This window comes from Macrosteles quadrilineatus, unplaced genomic scaffold (assembly GCF_028750875.1).
Source record: "Macrosteles quadrilineatus isolate MER2022 unplaced genomic scaffold, UCM_ALF_1.0 Scaffold_6__1_contigs__length_79288215, whole genome shotgun sequence".
Taxonomy (NCBI): Eukaryota; Metazoa; Arthropoda; class Insecta; order Hemiptera; family Cicadellidae; genus Macrosteles; species Macrosteles quadrilineatus.
This window is the reverse complement of record NW_026542599.1, coordinates 62,594,274-62,612,116: the sequence shown is the minus strand read 5'-3', so window position 1 is coordinate 62,612,116 and position 17,843 is coordinate 62,594,274. Positions and strand designations below refer to the sequence as shown.

Genomic DNA, 17,843 nt, shown 5'->3' with positions numbered 1-17,843 from the left:
ATTTCCCATTAAATCCCGTCTGGCAATGCTTTTGTCCCGGTTTCGGGGATTTTTTCTCTTCAAGCCACATTACAAAGACACTGACCATAGAACCAGGCAGTCCTGCTACCTTTGGGTGTTTCAGTGAACTACGTCCACTCTCAGGTTATCACAGCACAACCACCGCTGCTCTTTTGTTATTCGTCAGACTGAAATATTTGAATGCCAATTGCGTTCGATGATTCGGTTGTGCTCCGGGGCTTCGCCCGGGCCTCGCCGCCATTGGTGAGCGCCTGTTTGATGTATGCCGCAGTGAATGTTTTAAACTGTTAACGTAAAACATAAGCTCTCACAGTCATAGTTTATTTAATTTAGTTTAAAGTATAATCTTCACCGTGGAATCTTATGGAAATGATTCAAGTTGCTTAGTTGGCAAAAATACTGTCTAGTCTCACCGATATGTTGCAGTGATTCATACACAGAGCAAGCTAAAATTATACAGAATTGTATAGAATTTCATTATTGTGTACTATATAAACTCTAAAACTGTGGCTTAACCTGTAGGATTGCAGGCAACGTACATGCAATGTCATCCAGTATTTTTGTGATTTTTTACAATCACTGGAATCCTTCAATGAATGTCTGTAACCTTACAGGTCTACACAAGGACTCAGAGTCGGTGATGGGGAACTTCGGAGACTACTACTTCCGGGACTCGATGGATCACTCGTCGTCTGAGTCACAGCTGGTTGGTGCCTCTCATAGGTCCAGTAGGAGTCCGACCCCTGTACTACGCGGAGGTCGTCTACCTCTCCCCCCCACTGCACCACTCTCTCGGCCCCCTCCCCCCGCACTGCCTCCGCGCACCGTCACGCGACGCTTCAAGTTCATCAGGGTCTTTATACCGTCGGTCGTCATTGCTGCCATTTCACTCGTCACAATCGTAATTCTCGCTCTGGAGACAGAGATGCTGGGCGGAAGTTTACGACGTGCGCCAGAAATGATTGCTATACGCAGACTCTACTACGAACCTACAAAAGAGTTTTTCAAGTCTAAGTTCTCTTCGAGAGCCACTTAGTGGAGTTTTGTGGTTTTGTAACAACTCAGCGGGTTCCACCGATTGCTACCTCGAATCACAGTTTTTAAAGTTAGATCTTTTTAAAGTAAGATTAAGTGAATTTTTAATGAGTTGACGTACGTGTTATCAAAGTGAATGTTGGTTAATTCAAATTTGTTTATTCTCTGTTTTAAAATGTTTACTTGTAAACATTGATAAAATATTAATCAGCTTCAGTAGTGATATGATGTCAAAGTTAAAACCAGTAGAATGGCAATCTTTTAGTTTGATTTCCAATTTTCTGCATAAATAAAAAAAAATTAATGACAATTTTGGACATAAGTCACAAAATCTATTTGTATAACACTCCTATTAACATGTTCACTGCACATGACAAGTAATCTCGTCACCGCTGGCGCTTTCCAGTAGTGTGCGACAAGTATACTCGTCAAACCGCCGTTTACAAACTATTGTTCCATCCAAGGTTAGCCACTGCCGCGAGGCGTTGTTTCACGTGCCGCTTATTATGCCTGTGTTATACTTCAATCTGTTATAATTTGTTTTCAGATCAGACCATTTTATCGGAGGTAGGGATTATTAAAAATCTATTGTAGTGTGGGGTTTAGGCTTGGATCTAATGACATGTAATAGAATAACGATAATGAATGTACTGTAAGCACTGTGGAAGGAACCTAACCTCAAAATTGTGTTTGACCACTTTTTTGCGTTCTTTAGTGTATCCGGGTATTTCAGCCCTGCTTTTTCCCTCCATTTGGCAATACCAGTATTTGGCTGGCTAGCAGAGTATTGTTTAGTGCTGCTATCTGTTGGGTTCTTGTAAAGCTACGTTTACAAAGACTGGGACTTAGTATATGCCTCCCATTTGGATGAAACCAAATTTAAACGTATTCCCGCACTCATCCACCCAGTGTTTAGCTGTTCGCGCCGCCGCATTGAACGTGTTAACACCCCAGCTTTCATTAATCAATCATTGGGCTTAATAAATGGTCCTGCCTTTAAAAACAGCTGATCTTAGTCTGTATAAAGCTACACAAAGCATCCCACTCCATGTCACACTCACCGTACGTTTATATTTGAGTAAAAATACGCCCAGTAGGGTTGCCATGTCTATCGGTAAAAAATCTATGTTCATTGCTGATTATTTAAAAATACATTTTTATAACACATAATTTACCTAAACTAAAGTATATTGTGCTGTCCTAAGGCTACGGCCACACGGGCTTTTTTTCACGCGGTAAAATGTAGCTTATTTTCACGCTGCTTGAATTCCCGCTGTTGTATGCCACACACGCGTTTTTTTCACGCAGTAAAATGTAGCTTATTTTCACGCTAGTTGAAGTCCAGGAACGGGAAAATACACTCGGAACCCGCAGTTGATTGACGAATTCACGTAATTATGTTGTATATCTTCTTTATGACCGAAATAGTAACCTTGTTTCTGACTAGTGAACAAGAAATATGAATGGTATATTAATGTTGGTACATTAAAATTATTTGATTTGTTAACCTTTCATTTAATTATTTACATTTAGTATAAAAAAATAAATATATTACAACTATTTTTATGACAAGATTTTCATCAGATCTTTGTATATCCTACTACATAAATGCCATTTTACATTTTTTTTTTTTAGTCCAACCAAACGCCTTTCCTTTTAGTAAAAAATTATTAAGTGGTCCAGTAAGGTCGACCTATGTTTAAGATCCTACTGCGTAATTGGCTAGACCCAAAAATATTTTACGCTATCCTGGAAAAAATTAGATACATTTATTTATCTTTATTTAACTTGCTAGGACGACTTGATCAAAGCTGCGTGTTGCTCCCGCCCGTGTGGCCAGGGACAGAGCGTGAAAACAAGCTTCAAAAATGCACCCCAGTCCATCCTTCTGCGGGCCCGCGGCGGGTGATTTTGCAGACGCGCCTTATCTGCGTGAAAACACACTCCGTGTGGCATACCTCATTACATTTAATGCTGCCCATATTTCTCGCGTTTTTTCACGCTGCGTTCTTGCGTGAAAAAACGCCCGTGTGGCCGTAGCCTAATAGGAGGTTTTAACAGCAAAGAAATAAATAAATTGGTCTCGAAATCTGATACTGTATGTATTTGAACAATATTTTTTCATATGTGAAAACTTATGAAAACATATTATTTCTATGACTGTCAAACCAAATCTGTCAAACCAAATTTCCCCAAATAAAAAAAAAATTTGATAACCATGATTATGATTTTTTTGTCAGCTCACTGCTTTTAGTTTCCTTAGCATTATCAAAGCATTTGATGTGGAAATCTTGTATGTAGTTTTTTTATAATGAAACGTTTAGTTACATTTAAAAGCTGAAGGTAGGTTATCGATTAGGTTTTAGTGTTTTTTTTTTTCAACAGAAAAGATAATTATAAATTTAAATAATGCCTTGAAAATATTCAAAAAACCTTTGTTATACTACTCTTTGTTTAAAATTGCACATACAACTTTTATTTATGTGATGAGATTACTTGAAGTTTTCTCATGATTGTGAGAATGACTGTAAAGCTAATGATTTATTAGTAATAAATAATGAAAAGTGTGAAGATAAAAGATTGTTGTGTAACATATCTCTTAAAATCATTCCCGATTTCACATTAAAATATAATTTTATATAAAGAACACTAATTTTCATATAAAGTGTATATCACATGTATATTGTAAATAGCTTTGTTTTAAAGAATGCATTGAATGTAAAACGGTTCCTTCTTGTTTTTGAAACAACTTAAATTTTATATTTTGTACCATAAACCTATTTTTATATTTCTATTTTAATTTTATAGGTTTGTTCAGCAAGAAAAAGAGCTTTAGTTTTACTATATTTTCCACTCTAAAAGGGTGTCTCAGTCCCAAAAGTTTCATTTTTAAATCTTTGCAAGTCCATTTACAAATTGCTGTTAGTGGGAGGTAATTGCTTTTAAACACATGTAATACAGTACTTGGAAAAGAAAATTACAATTTTTTAAATGAATTACGTTTTGACACAAAAACAGTGTGTTTCTAAAAAAAAACATACAAGTTTGAATTTTGTTGTGATGGTAAACTTTTTAAAACCTTAATTTAAGTACAGTGCTTGTCAATGCAAACAAACTAATCAACTATCTGTTCTAGATTGTGAACGTTAAATGGACACAGTTCATCAATTCACTTCTACTTTAGTCCGTACAATCAAGTGAGTGCTTAAGTTTCATTTTCCAATTACACAACATAATATTCCACTGATTTTTCTATGACATTTTTGGGACTTTATGGATAAGTTTTATTCCATTTGTATTGTGTATATGTATTGATCCAGTGATAAACTAGTGATAAAAACTGAAAAAATATTGAATGAACATAAAAAAGAAGAGTGATGTCTGTGTGATGTGTTAATTGTAAAATTGAATGTCTTGAATGCCTTTTGTTATAACACGGTACAAACACTTATTGTTCTTCAGTTTAGTAAACAAATTAATTAAAACACATTCTTTTATTACTTTTAAGTGAGTTTGTATTAAATAGTGTAAAAAATGAAACAAGTATTTTTAAAACTGCCATTATTAGCTGCCAGTAATGTTTTAAAATTTTCTCACTCAATTTTGTGATTTGTATTAGGTGTATATTTAATTAATTACATAGTATTTTAATTTAGGTTGGAGATTTTTTTACTAAATAAAAGTTTAAAAATCTTAAGAAGCAACATTTGTCACTAAATTGAAATAACATTACGCTTTAGTTATAGGAGAATTTAAATGCCAACTATCTTTTTTTCTTTTCTTGTTCTAATTATTATCATGAATCCATTTTTGGTCATGGTTACTAGTTATAAAATGTTATTTAATGCTTTTATGAATTTAGCAAGGACAAAGGTTTGACTGACATTATATATTCTGATAAATGCAACTAAGAAACCGTTATTAAATTGAGTACGTATCTATGTCCTTGAAGTCCAACACACCAAATTACATGCCAACACTATTAACACATTTTTTTAGGTAATCAGTGTATAAATCTAACTGTTGGATCATTTTGTTAGTACAATTAATATGAACAAATATTTAAATTTTCTACCATTATGTATTTTTAGCATAAAACCTGCATGAATACAAATATTATTTACACCACAAAAAGCTAACTTTAGGTTTCGAAATTCGATATTAGTTTAATTTGCTTTTCTTATGAAATTCTAATTGTCACTTAAAGTATTTTTTAGCTTAAAAGAATTGTTAACAAAAATGTTATTTGAACTTTTTAGTAACTTTTTTCTCTGCAGTTTTAAAGTGTTTTGTTTAGGTTGTGGTTTTAATGATTAATCTGAGCACTTAATATTGTTTTCAGAGTGGAATTATTTAAGCTTTTAAACTCACAAAATAGTTTATTTCATACTATACACTTTGTGTAAATATTAATTTTTATCAGTCTTAAAAGCTTTATTTTATTTTGATAAACCAAGTAATATTTTTTAAATTTATACTTTACCCAACTCGGGTATAAAAATTTGTGATGAAAAGCTTTGTTAAGTGATATTAAAGAGTGCGTAGCACTTTTAATTGAAATGCATTATCCTTTGGTTGTAAACCTACCTAAATGTCTTATCTGTCGATTCTCGAAGCTAAATAGCTAATTTTGTTTTTACTTTAGTAGTTATGCTTCAGTTGAGAATGGGTGTTTTGTTAATAGTATGACAACAAAACTTTGAGAATTGTTAGACTTTTGTACTTTTATAGGTGTGACTGCTTTAACCTCATTAAAACCAAAATGTTTATTTTGCAAAATATTATTTTACACTATAATAATCTAAATTTAAGATAAACAAAATGTTGGAGACATTCTTCAAGCAACATGTTGTAAGTTGTTTGGACTTGATTTATAATGTTGGTAAGTTTAAGATGTGGTCTTGGGTTTACTTAGCACATGTACTCTCAAGCAAAATCTTTTTATTTGATATTGATCTCACTCAAAATACATGGAATTGTACAGTATTAATTATGTTGTACTAGTTTTTACTGACTGTTTGAAATATTCTTTGTTGTTATCAAGAAGTGCTTTCATAGTGTTTCCAAAAATCCAAAGTAACATTATTCATAATTTTATGTTGGTTTATCTCAAAATAGTCAAAATCATTATGGCAATAGTAATTCATTATACACATTGTTTTCAAAATACTCATTTTTGATAAAAATATAACTATCTTTTTTATTGTAAAGAACAACTTTGCTTTATGATAACTTGACATAGGTACCTTATCCAAATATTTCCGACAATCCATATGAAATTTTAATGTGTTTTATCCAAATTTACAATCATATATAGTACTTGGATTTATATCTTTTTCTATTAATATTAAAAACTGATCTCAATACTTACTTATGTATCTAAGTTGCTATATTTATTATCTTAACTATTTTAAAGCTTGTAGGAATAATAAGGCCATGACCAGAGCGCTTTGAATCGTTTGCACAATTTTAACTATCAAATATAATAGTCGCAACAAAGGTTAGTTCCTAACAACATTCCATTTTATTCGTTTTGGAAAGTCCAAGTAGATCTAGGCTAGTACAAACATTACCGATAATATTGTTTTTGGTCAATTATTAGGTAACGAAATGTTAACATAAGTAGATTACGCTGCCTGTATATATTGCACTCTTGCTGGTTCGTAGTTTTGTACAGTTTATATTCTGACTTGGTGGCAAGTACAATCTTACGACCAAACTATTGAAACTGTTTATAATAAATCTTGTATTCTCAATAGATTTTCTTGATTTAATTCCCTATTTTTCTCTTTAAATATACAAATGTCTGTACAATTTATCACATACTTATCCGGTAAACACCTATTTTCCTAAGTACCGGTAACGTAATATACATTTTCCAACAGTTACCTGACAAAGTGGGCTTCCTTGCACTATGATTATAGCATGCAATTGCTATTTTCTCATTAATTCTGCCACACTAATTTTTACCGCACTTCAGTGTTACAACCAAACAACACAAAACAGAGGGGGGGGGGGTTTATTAGGCACGAAATATTTGTGTACGCTTGGAAATAAGTTGACTACACTTAAAGATACTACAACTACGATCAGCTGGTGCAGCGTTTCCTATTTTGTTCAACACTTGGATTTAACCTAACCTAAAAACGTGTTGTATAGTGTTTGAAAAACTAATTATTTATATGCTTTATACAGTAGTAACTGTAAGAAAAATATAATGTGTAACACAAGTGCAAAGTGCCACTTTACACAATAGTTACACAAATAACGATTTCCTCTACAATGTTTATGTTATTGCTGATTGCAAAAGTCCAAAATGAATTATATGAATCTTATGTTTGTGTCAATAATCAATGGAAATGTAGAATGTATGTTTTTGTTTTTTAACAGTACACAATAGCTTTTTCTCATAGGTAAATGACTATTTATCAACGAAAAAACTTATATTAATAGTGGATATGGTAAACTGAGAAATACTGTTAATAAATATAAATTTATTAAAAAGTTCACAGTAAGACATGTATACATTCTGACAAACATATCTAAATTAATTGGATTGGCACAGGCATCACTTTATTTTATTACTTTATTTATTTGTTGGACTGATTAAGGTATGTAACCTTAATTACTTTGTTTTATCTGATTGTCAGGATAAAAATTGCTTATGATTTTACCTTTTTAAGACTTTGTCTCATGAATATTGCCAAGCAAAAACATGAATCCAAAAACCAAACCAATTGACCTAATGAGTTTTCCATATTATTTTTAAATACAATATAACAACTTAATGTATCACTATAATTTAATATTCACCTTAATTAATTGGTAAACTATCATTCAATATCACAAAAAATATCCTTTCATGATTGTCTTAATCTAGTTTTCTTTTAAAGGAGATCAAATCTCGCAAGATTTAAGTTGGTACAGTTTAATAATGATTATTTAATCCAACAGGGGAAGTGTGAATCGTAGGCCTAATATGAAGAGTGGATATTTTTTTTTAACGTGCTTAATATTTAAGTGTTCATTATACTACTCAGGTTTATGGCTCTGCTGTAAGAAAAATCTAGCTTTTTGAAGATTCACAACTGTACTCGGCTACCCTCAATCAATTTTAAGCCTCTATCAATGATCATGACTGAGAAATCGAGTTTGTAAGAAAGCTACCAAAATGTTTACACCAATCATGTGTTAATATTCTCTTAAAAATAATGAAATTGAAAATGGCATTAAAAGAAAAAGTAGAAGAAAAATTTTACGTGAGATTTTTCAAACACAAGTTTATTGAGACTCGTACTTTTCTATCTGCTTCACATTCGCCTTTACGGGTTGGCAAACCAGCATGATCAGACCACGGAAACAGGGATCTATGGGGTAAAAGTTTTCCAAAATTTGACCCTATAAAAAAGGCTAAAATTGATTTCCAACCATTTTATAATGGTCTTACTAGACAATTTACTTCCAAATGTTAACAAACTTTTACATAACAATGTGTTGAAAGTTTAAACAAAAAAGACAATGCCACCATCCAAGTTACAAATACCATCAAATCTGTAATTGACAGTTATTTGCAAATGACTTGTAGCCTTTTGCGTTCTGAAATATTAAGATGGAACCGAATTATAAACTGAAGTAATTTTTAATTCTGTCAATGAAAGTAGACGTTGCACTTATGATTCACACTTCCTCCCGGTGTTGTCAGATTCACTTGAGGTTCTTGGTGATCCAGCTCATGAAGTGTGTCACCCTGGTGTAGACGCCGGGGTATTGCCCCTTACCACAGCCTATGCCCCAACTAACAATCCCCACTTGGGTCCAGCGCCCCGCCGTGTTCACCATCAGGGGTCCGCCACTGTCACCCTGTAAACACACATATGAGTTACTACCAATAGTAAGGTGCCACGATGCAAAATATCTTGAGCTCCAGAATTTGCTTGAGTTTCCAAAGTTGGATGATGTGAATTATAAGAAGGTGTTGGCTTTTGGATACTAGTGTAGACATTCCATCTATTTGTGTTTGTGAGTCTACGCTAGTGGAATTTTTTTTGTTTTGAAAGGGAACGGTCCAAACCCTGGTCTTGTTACTATCTAACATCGACCTTTTAGTGAATTTCCCTATAGGGAAGTAGCTAAGAAATATTTGCATTTTGCCGCAATTGCAGGAGACGATTACATGGCTACCGTGCCTATTTTTCGGCCCTGTGGATAAGGATGAACCTTAAGATGTGGCAGTTGCCACAAAACATTGAGTTTGACCAAACAAGGATAATGTAAGATAATTATATGTTCTATCAAAACCACCTCCTTGGCAGGATGAACTTTGGTGTAACTTACACTACAGGAGTCCTTGGTCGCTCGTCCTGCGCAGAGGAAATGCTCTACAATGCCTCCTGGTGCTGCGTTGCCGTACTTGAGTTTACACTCCTGGTTGGTCCACACAGGAATGTTAACCTCTTGTAGTACAGCTGGTTGTGGTCCATCTGTTGACATAACACTGGTTGTAGAACAAGAACTGTCTAGGATTAGCATTAGCAGCCTTTTGTTTTTAGGCTAGGATTATACTAGGACGCTAGCGTCCGGGAGGCTGGCGTCCGGGACGCTAGCGGGGCATTAAATCAAATGGGGACGATTATACTAGGGATGCCAGCGTCGGATGCTAAAAAAAAGCCACCGGACGCTCGATTAGTTTCTCTTCGGGTGAAATTGGTCTGAGAAATCTTGTATCTTCTTTAAATATGTAACTTTGGATGTAGCCTAGAAGCTCTTTGAAAGAAGGAAGTGACATTCTAAAGTAATTAAAAAAATCTTGTTTCACTATTGCAAAGATCATCAAACAATGTAAAATACAGGCTTTTAACACGTCGGGCAGCAAAAAACGGGTCTACACTAAATCTTTTTGCACGACGCCTTCTTTTCTTAATTAATAACATAATCAGCAACATCTCTTCATTCGTTGGTGCCATATTGATGACTGACAAAAAGTGACAAAACATTGATAAAATAGTAGTCCGAGAGGCTAGCGTCCCAACACAAATCACGTAATTTATCGGCTCGAAGTGGGACGCTAGCGTCCTAGTATAATCCTAGCCTTACTTTTACACATTGATTAGTAGGCTAAGCTTTTTTTCAGATTTGAATTCAAGGAAAGATAAGTGAATGTTAAGGACTGAATTATATTGATGGTGACTTTGTTTATTTACAGGATCGTCTCGTTTCTTGAGCCAGGTCCATTTTTTAAAAGCCCAATGATCAAGGACAGCGGCTAGGACAGTTTTTAACCATCAAAAAGCTTCTGATTTTTCTCAGGATTGATCCGGCATCCTTCTGATGAGTAGGGGACCACTATATCTACTCAGCTACTCTGCAATTCAGCAATACATCAGGTTGTAATTACAAGAACCAACATCTAGCCTTTATTTTACTGATATAGAATGTTTTGTCTTAGGGTAAACATATTTATTGGGAATTCTAAGCACTGCATCAAAACAAATTAAACCTCAATTAAATTCTATCATAGACCAGCGCACTCGGAGTACAGGACAGGTAAACAATATTACTAGTAATTGCTTAGTTAATACATTTATGTTGCAATAAGTTATTTGTATTATGCAAAATGTGTGTTATTAAAATGAATTAATGAAAGTTGCAAATTAGGTATTTGTTCATCCCAAAGATTATTTTAGACCCCAATTGTTAGTCTTTTAATATTAATAAATATGTTTTTTATGAATGAAACTTGACATTTTCTTTCTTTCTTAAAACAGTAGTCGAGGAATCGTCCCTAATCGTTTCAAATTTTTAAAGCACATTTAAATTAGTAGTAACGAATGTGTTATATTTTTTATTTGATATACTTATAACATTCTAATTATTTTCTTTAGGTAACATCAGAGAATCGATGTTCAAGTTTTTTATGTCTGCATTTTTTTATTCTTATACAATCAATGCAGAACTAATGTAATACTTTATATTTTGTTCAGCTTGAGGTGACAACAATCAATGTGCAGCTTGATCAGACTATGATTCTAAAGTAAGTGTGTGATTGTAAAGTAAATGTCGCTACATAGATTACTTACTTTCTCGCAGACTGCCCCAGCCAATGACAGTTGCTGTCGCTCCGTCAAAGCGAGCCTGAGTACCAGTTGTGGGGAGGCAGACACTACGTATTGTCTGGGTGAAAGTTACTGGGGAGTCTAATGTGAGAATAGCTATGTCGTTGTACTGTAAGAATCAAGAAAAATATACATGTAATTGATATTCATACTTGTTATGTAAATTAATAACAGTGATTAAGTATCCAGTTTGAAAGCGTCAACAACATTATTAGTTGAAATTTGCTATCATGTTTCCACTTCCTATGAAATGGTATTTTTAGTGACTGAGTTCACAGCAAGTAAATATAGTATTGGTATAGTGAATTGCCACTGGTGGCAAACTTAAGAAAACATTAATGAACTTTGACAATGGCAGTGAACGTTTCTTTATGAAGATTACAGTAATTCCAGCTTACTGGCACTACTAGTTGAGTGGATAAATTTGTATGAAATAAGAAATTAAAAACAGAGTGTTGACATTTTAAAGACAGATCTAAAAATATCTTTCAGCTTAGCTGAGTAAGTTATTACTTTGGATACTCAAGCAGTCTTGTTGTTTTAATACAAAACCTGAAGTATATTTTATGTCCGTTTGCGTTTAATTGTGCTGATGTGTACTACATTTTTATTGTGGTTACAGGTTATATAAAGTCAACTCTTTATATTCTCTATTTACAATACCAGAGAATAATTAGTACGATAAATTGATTGCATTTGGCTGAAATACTTTTAAGTTGATACAATAACTACAATTACAGCAAGCATCAAAACTATCAACATGTAATGAGCAGTAAACTTCCTTCTGCTGATCTAAAAGGAGTATTAATCTATAACATATTTTGTTAAGAATGTTTAAACACTGTGTACAAGTACGAATATCCAATATGACTCGTAAACCGAGATTGTGTTCAATCAGTAATTCACAAGTACTTAAGTTTAAACTTGAATCACAGATTTCGTAATCTCACCAATGTCCTCATGTCAAAGTTACGATGCCTCACGACTCTCTTCACTCTCTTCTCTACATGTTTCACTTCAGAGTTGGTTTTGATATTGTGATCACCCAGCCTCACTGTCAGTCTGGCCACATCCCATGAGGTCATGCTGCCAACATTACAAATTATATTTAAATATCCCCGCCGCAGCAAACATGCAGACTAAAGCGAATTACCATTTCCCCGATTGGATTTTCACTAGAATATTTCCTTAAACGTTTCACATAAATTTCCTACTTAAATAACATTAGAGTTTGCTGACTTGAAGTTAATAAAGTGTTTTTTACAGTAAAATGTCAATAGCTAAGTATAAAATAAATAAATTTTCCAAATTTGATCGAAATGGATTCATAAACTTGCAAAGGACAACAGTTTAGGCTACTTATTTTCCTTGTATTGTATTCAATGTCAATAAAATGTATTGTATTGTGAGAGGGGTGGACTGTGGACTTTTGGTCCAAACACTTCAACCGAAGCTTTATTGTGCATCCCACTTGCCGCTAACTGGGTAAGCCTATGTCTGTGTCCTTGACTAGGTGCAGGAGCTTTTACCCAATGTTAGCGTCTGGTTCATCATGTGGCCGTTTTAGACCAAACAGAGCCCTTCTCCTAACCCCAAGTTCACACAATCCAGAATAATGTGTTTTACAGTCTCATCAGACTGGTTGCAAAGTCGACACTCCTGATTGTCATTGATATTTCCTAGAGTGTGGAGATGTTTCCTGACATGGCCGTGTCCATTGATAAGAGCAAGTACCTCCTTGAACTGCCCTCTCCCCAGCTTTGTCAGCCAGCGAGTGAAGAGGGTGCTAGGTTCTGAGAGCAATTTCTTGCCAAATGATTGACCAGGATAATTACGCCAACGCTCTAGGTGTTGTTCCCTGGACCATTTGTTGATGCATTAGCTTATTTTAAGATGGAAATTTGAAATTTACATTTTTTACAAAATATCTGTATACTCTACTCTATAGCTATAATCTCAGCACTATACTCTATAGTTATACTCTATGTACTATACTCTAAGCACTATACTCTATAGTTATACTCTAAGCTTTATACTCTATGTACTCACTGGGCCACACAGTGAGCTGCTGTAAGGATGTGTGTGTTGTCTATGAGTGAACCTCCACAAAACTGGCGACCACTGTTGAACAAAGCTGCCTGTAAAATGAAACCACGACTAGCTATCACTATTCAACATACAGTATAAACTATCCTACTGCTACAAATGAATCCTATCTTGATAGTTGACACAAAAATGTGTACTCATTAACATTTTGCAACAACATATTTTAGGAATAGTTTGATAGTTCATAAATTTTCTGAAGCTATTTTTAAAAACCTTCAAAATAAGTCAAGTATTCATTCACTTTTAAAGTTTCTGTATTGTGTTTCATCATCTTGGTTTATTTACTAAAAAACACCCAGGTAGCCAGGGTTATGAGCCTGGTAAAGATCCTGCAACTACCTTTCTCGTACACACATGTGCCAGGACATGATTCAGTCCATTTCCAATAAAAGAAAATACAAGGCATACCCTATGTTTATGCCACAAAACAAGGTATTTGTCTTTAAAGATATGGTACAGTATTTAAGAAACCGAACACATAAAAAAAGTGTAAGTGTATTTATGATTATCACCCTTCTCCCTCCAAACTTACACTAATGTTTTTACTTTCTCCTCGTACATACATTACGGCAAAATTTATTTCAACACTTTTGAGTTTGAGTTTCAGGTATATGTTTCGGCTCCACATGAACCCAAAAAGTGGATTTTGAAGTGATGTGTGTGTGTCTATGTGAACAGAGCTACAGACTTAACTATGGTCCAATGTTGATGAAATTTGGTATGTGAGTACTAATCCATGATATCTCCACAGTTTATTTTAGTAAAAAAAAAAAAATTATTGGTGATTTATACAAAAACTTCTAAAACGTTTTGATTAAAATTGCAAATATTTGACTCCTTTAACTCTAAACAAAATTAGACCTCCCCCTACTATTTAAAAAATTAATTTTCAAAGGTTTGCAGTTTTTGAGATTTTACCCATAAAATATCTTTAACTCCCGCTACTAACCCCATTAATGAGAAGCTAATGGGAGAAAGTATGTGTAGGTCATCACTCTGATACTGTTTATTTATTTTCACTATGACATGCTAACCTTATGGAACTGAAATTAAACACACTCACAATCCAAGGCCATTCATTAGGGTCAGCGTTTTGGCCTCCTACAATCCTCTCTTGATCTTGGAACCCATTTTTAGCTCCACAAGAAGCATCTCCAACAGCAGCAGGTGGCTGGGTGGGCTTTGCAGGCACCTCAGGAGCCACAGTGGGCGGCTTAGTAGCAGCAGTGGGCGGCCATGGCTGTGCAGTCGGAGGATGGGTTGGAATGGGCGGAGGCCAATTAGGTGGTGGAGTCGGAGGCTTTGTAGGTTTTGGCGGCTTAGGAGGTTTAGGCTTAGGTTTCTTAGTGGTAGTCACGGGTTTCTTGGTTGACGTTGGCTCGATAGGGTAGCCAGGACTTGGAGGATGGGTAGGTAGAGGCGGGATGGTATGGTCGGGTGGATGGGTCGGGATGGGTGGAGGCCAGTTGGGTGGGATGGACCCTCCACCGTCCTCACCCGTCGCCTCTTCTATCTCAGGAGGAGTTGCGGCAGGAGGCTTCTGTCCCACTGGGTTTGTGCAGCAGACACCGAATTTCTGGAATGATTTTGGGTTTTAAAGACTTCTCTGTTGAGCAGATGCAAATATGAATCATTTAGGTTTGTTTGGCTGAGGACAATTAGTATATGACATTGTCATTTGGTTCCGTAAAAGAAAGTCTTCCTGTTATACCGCACAGTAAATTTGGAGTTGTTACAGCCTCTTTTGAAGTATTATTTCTTATTTGTTTGATTATAAAATTACAACAAGGATTGGACAAATTGTACTAGGATGTCTTTTACACTCAGATTTCAACACTGGCAGATTTACAAAGAAAGGCATTATTTTGTACACTACTATTTATTTTGCTTTGCATGTTCTCAGTTCTTTCCATGTATAAGTTTAACTAATTTATCTCTCATGTTTTATAAAAAATCATTATATATCAATTATCAACCACTGAGATGAGGGCGTCACCTATGTGCGTATTTTATCCCAAGTATGAGTGAAGGATGTGAGTAGAATGGAGTTATATGATCTGTGTAGCTTTGTTACTGACTTAGATCAATTGTTTCACTAGAGTAGTTGATTGGCGTTGGATAATATTTTAAGCCTCAAACAGAAACAGCTGGGTCCAGTTGTTGAGATGGCAGTTGTTAGATTATCCAGTAGCATAATCCTTTCAACTGGACCCTGGAACTGCAAAATATTCGTCCGGTCCCCTTCTTCGGCTCAGTAGGAACACACCCTAACAATTTGTTTGGTTCTATAAATTATGTACTTAGTTTGATAATACAATCCATTGTAAAATCAATAAAAAAGTTAAACCTAAATGCAACAATCTGTTTACAACTATATTAGTCACCTTACACCCCTAGAACCCCTTCTCCTCCATCGTCCATGAAGTTCCCTGGATTTACCTGCTTGGATATACAACCACCACAACGACTTCAGAGCAATATACTGTAAAATACTGCTAATCTTTGCATGCACTTTCAATAATCTGGCACCGGTTTGAAGGTAAACAAAATTTGTTTAATGCTGTTTAAACGCCACTTAGCGCGTTTGGCGCTTCTGAGCCATTGGCAGAAGTCAGTTACATTCGATTAAAATTTAAAGTGCTTTATTGTAATTATTTTGGTAATTCCTAGCATTTTATATTTACAAGCAATATATACGAATAAAATAAAACAAAATCAATAAAATAAGGAAAATGGCTCACCAGGCTAAGATTTATTTGGGTGTTTCCCCTAATCTCAAAATAACAGCGGTTTTTAATTTAAGTTCATTAATTAGCCATTTTCAGTAATCAAGCACCGCCAAAGTCCCAGACGTGCCAATCAGCACAGGTCTACTGTATTCTATTATTTTCATAGAACATTATTTTTTCAGGGCCGATTTACCGATTTTTGTGAGACTCATGGAAAAGACATTATCCTATACTCTAATACGAGCAATGTTTGCTTGTATGTATGTATGTATGCTTGCTTGCTTACAACAAAATCTCGAAAACGGCTCCGACAATTTTCTTCAAACGTTGTAAATAGTTATTCCTGACCTAAAAACGAGTTTACTGCAGTTAGAACTGCCAACAAAAATCTAATTACGTAGAAAAATAAATAAAGGCGAGCAGTCCGGAGTGTGGGAACTGTTTATGACTATTAGATTAAGGTATTTGCAATCCTAAAATGCTATGGGAAGGGAGAAAAACAGGTCCGTGACGTAGGAAGTGATGAAGGAAGTAGTAAAGGCGAGCAGTCCGGAGTGTGGGAACCGTTTATGACGATTAGATTAAGGTATCTACAATCCTAAAATGCTATGGGAAGGGAGGGAAACAGGTCCGCGACGTAGGAAGTGTCGAAGGAAGTAGTAAAGGCGTGCAGTCCGGAGTGTGGGAACTGTTTATGACGATTAGATTGAACTGGAAACAGTTTGTAGCAGTTAGAATAATGTATCTGCAATACTGAAATGCTATGAGAAGGGATGGAAACATGTCCACGACACAGGAAATTGTAAAAGAATTAGTAAAGGCTAGCAGTGCGGAGTGTGGGGAATGGATTCATGTATCTGCAATACTAAGACTGCTTTCAGAGTAAAATATGATTTTCCCCGAGCAAAGCTCGGTCCCCAGGTACTTTTTTGTAAAACTCACACAAGATCAAATGTTTTGTAGGAGTATATCATTAAAGCTACCGCATCACATAACCTGACAGTTACCTGTCTTCCGGTGTTTGTGAGGTAGGTGCAAGTATCATAGTACCCGAGCACCCATGTCTCCCAGGTGCCTAGCTGAGGCAGTTTGAAGTACGGATAGCAGCTGCGGAAGGATGTGCAGCGACCAAACTCTCCTCTGTCTGAGAGACAAGGTCCTAGAGGCACCAGACCTCCTGGCCAGCTGATCTGGCGATCACTCCTGCTCTCACCTATACAGACACACACATTTACACAGATGTTTACAAAGAAAGAAGGTAAAGGAACATTCATGTACCACTCTTCCGCCTCTAGGATACCCTATGTCGTGCAAGATTGGCCATCTACCAAGGTTCAGGAAAGTTTTTGGGTGTACATTATAGGGAGCACTTATTGGCCACATACCAGCAGAGATAGGTTGACTGATCATGTATTAAGTCTAAGCAGAAAATCGTTATGATTATTATTACTTTTGAATTAGCACACTGGCTTTTCTGACATACGAGCGTACAAGATGTAAAATGAGGTGAGATGATATTTGTTGCTTTGTTACTGGCTAAGATCAATAGCCATCAGGAACTATTAAAAGGCCAATTATGAAGGACAGATCCAGTTTTGGGCCATTAAAAGGCTGATGAATTTTCTCAGGATGGAATTGATGACCTATTTTATCGCTGAGCACTGACTATGAAATAAAATGAAACCAGTGTTTTATTGACATAAAAAACAATGCATAATTAAAAAAATATATTTTTATATGAATAACACTTCAATATACAAATCATCTAAATCCACCCTTAAAACACATTCTTGTGGTGTTTTTAATAGTTATTTTCCTACAGTTACCTAACAATGTACAT

The 17,843-nt window shown here is 35.1% G+C and overlaps 2 protein-coding genes across 4 annotated transcripts in view; one reads left to right on the top strand and one right to left on the bottom strand.

Annotated features, from left to right (window-relative positions):
• LOC128997051 (FERM domain-containing protein 5-like) overlaps positions 1–2,441 on the top strand; it is a 33,849-nt gene extending 31,408 nt beyond the window's left edge. For all 3 annotated transcript variants that reach the window (XM_054422632.1, XM_054422633.1, XM_054422631.1), the window contains one exon: positions 636–2,441. In XM_054422632.1, coding sequence (XP_054278607.1) covers positions 636–1,057 — 422 coding nt within the window. In that variant the 3' untranslated portion in view covers positions 1,058–2,441. The remainder of the gene's footprint in view (positions 1–635) is intronic.
• A 5,111-nt stretch (positions 2,442–7,552) lies between these two features.
• LOC128997035 (proclotting enzyme-like) overlaps positions 7,553–17,843 on the bottom strand; it is a 34,999-nt gene continuing 24,708 nt past the window's right edge. The window contains exons 2-8 of the mRNA XM_054422614.1: positions 17,011–17,216; positions 14,338–14,850; positions 13,218–13,306; positions 12,119–12,254; positions 11,133–11,277; positions 9,391–9,536; positions 7,553–8,916 (exon numbers count right to left, since the gene is read on the bottom strand). Of these exons, the coding sequence (XP_054278589.1) occupies positions 8,761–8,916; positions 9,391–9,536; positions 11,133–11,277; positions 12,119–12,254; positions 13,218–13,306; positions 14,338–14,850; positions 17,011–17,216 (1,391 nt within the window). The 3' untranslated portion in view covers positions 7,553–8,760. The remainder of the gene's footprint in view (positions 8,917–9,390; positions 9,537–11,132; positions 11,278–12,118; positions 12,255–13,217; positions 13,307–14,337; positions 14,851–17,010; positions 17,217–17,843) is intronic.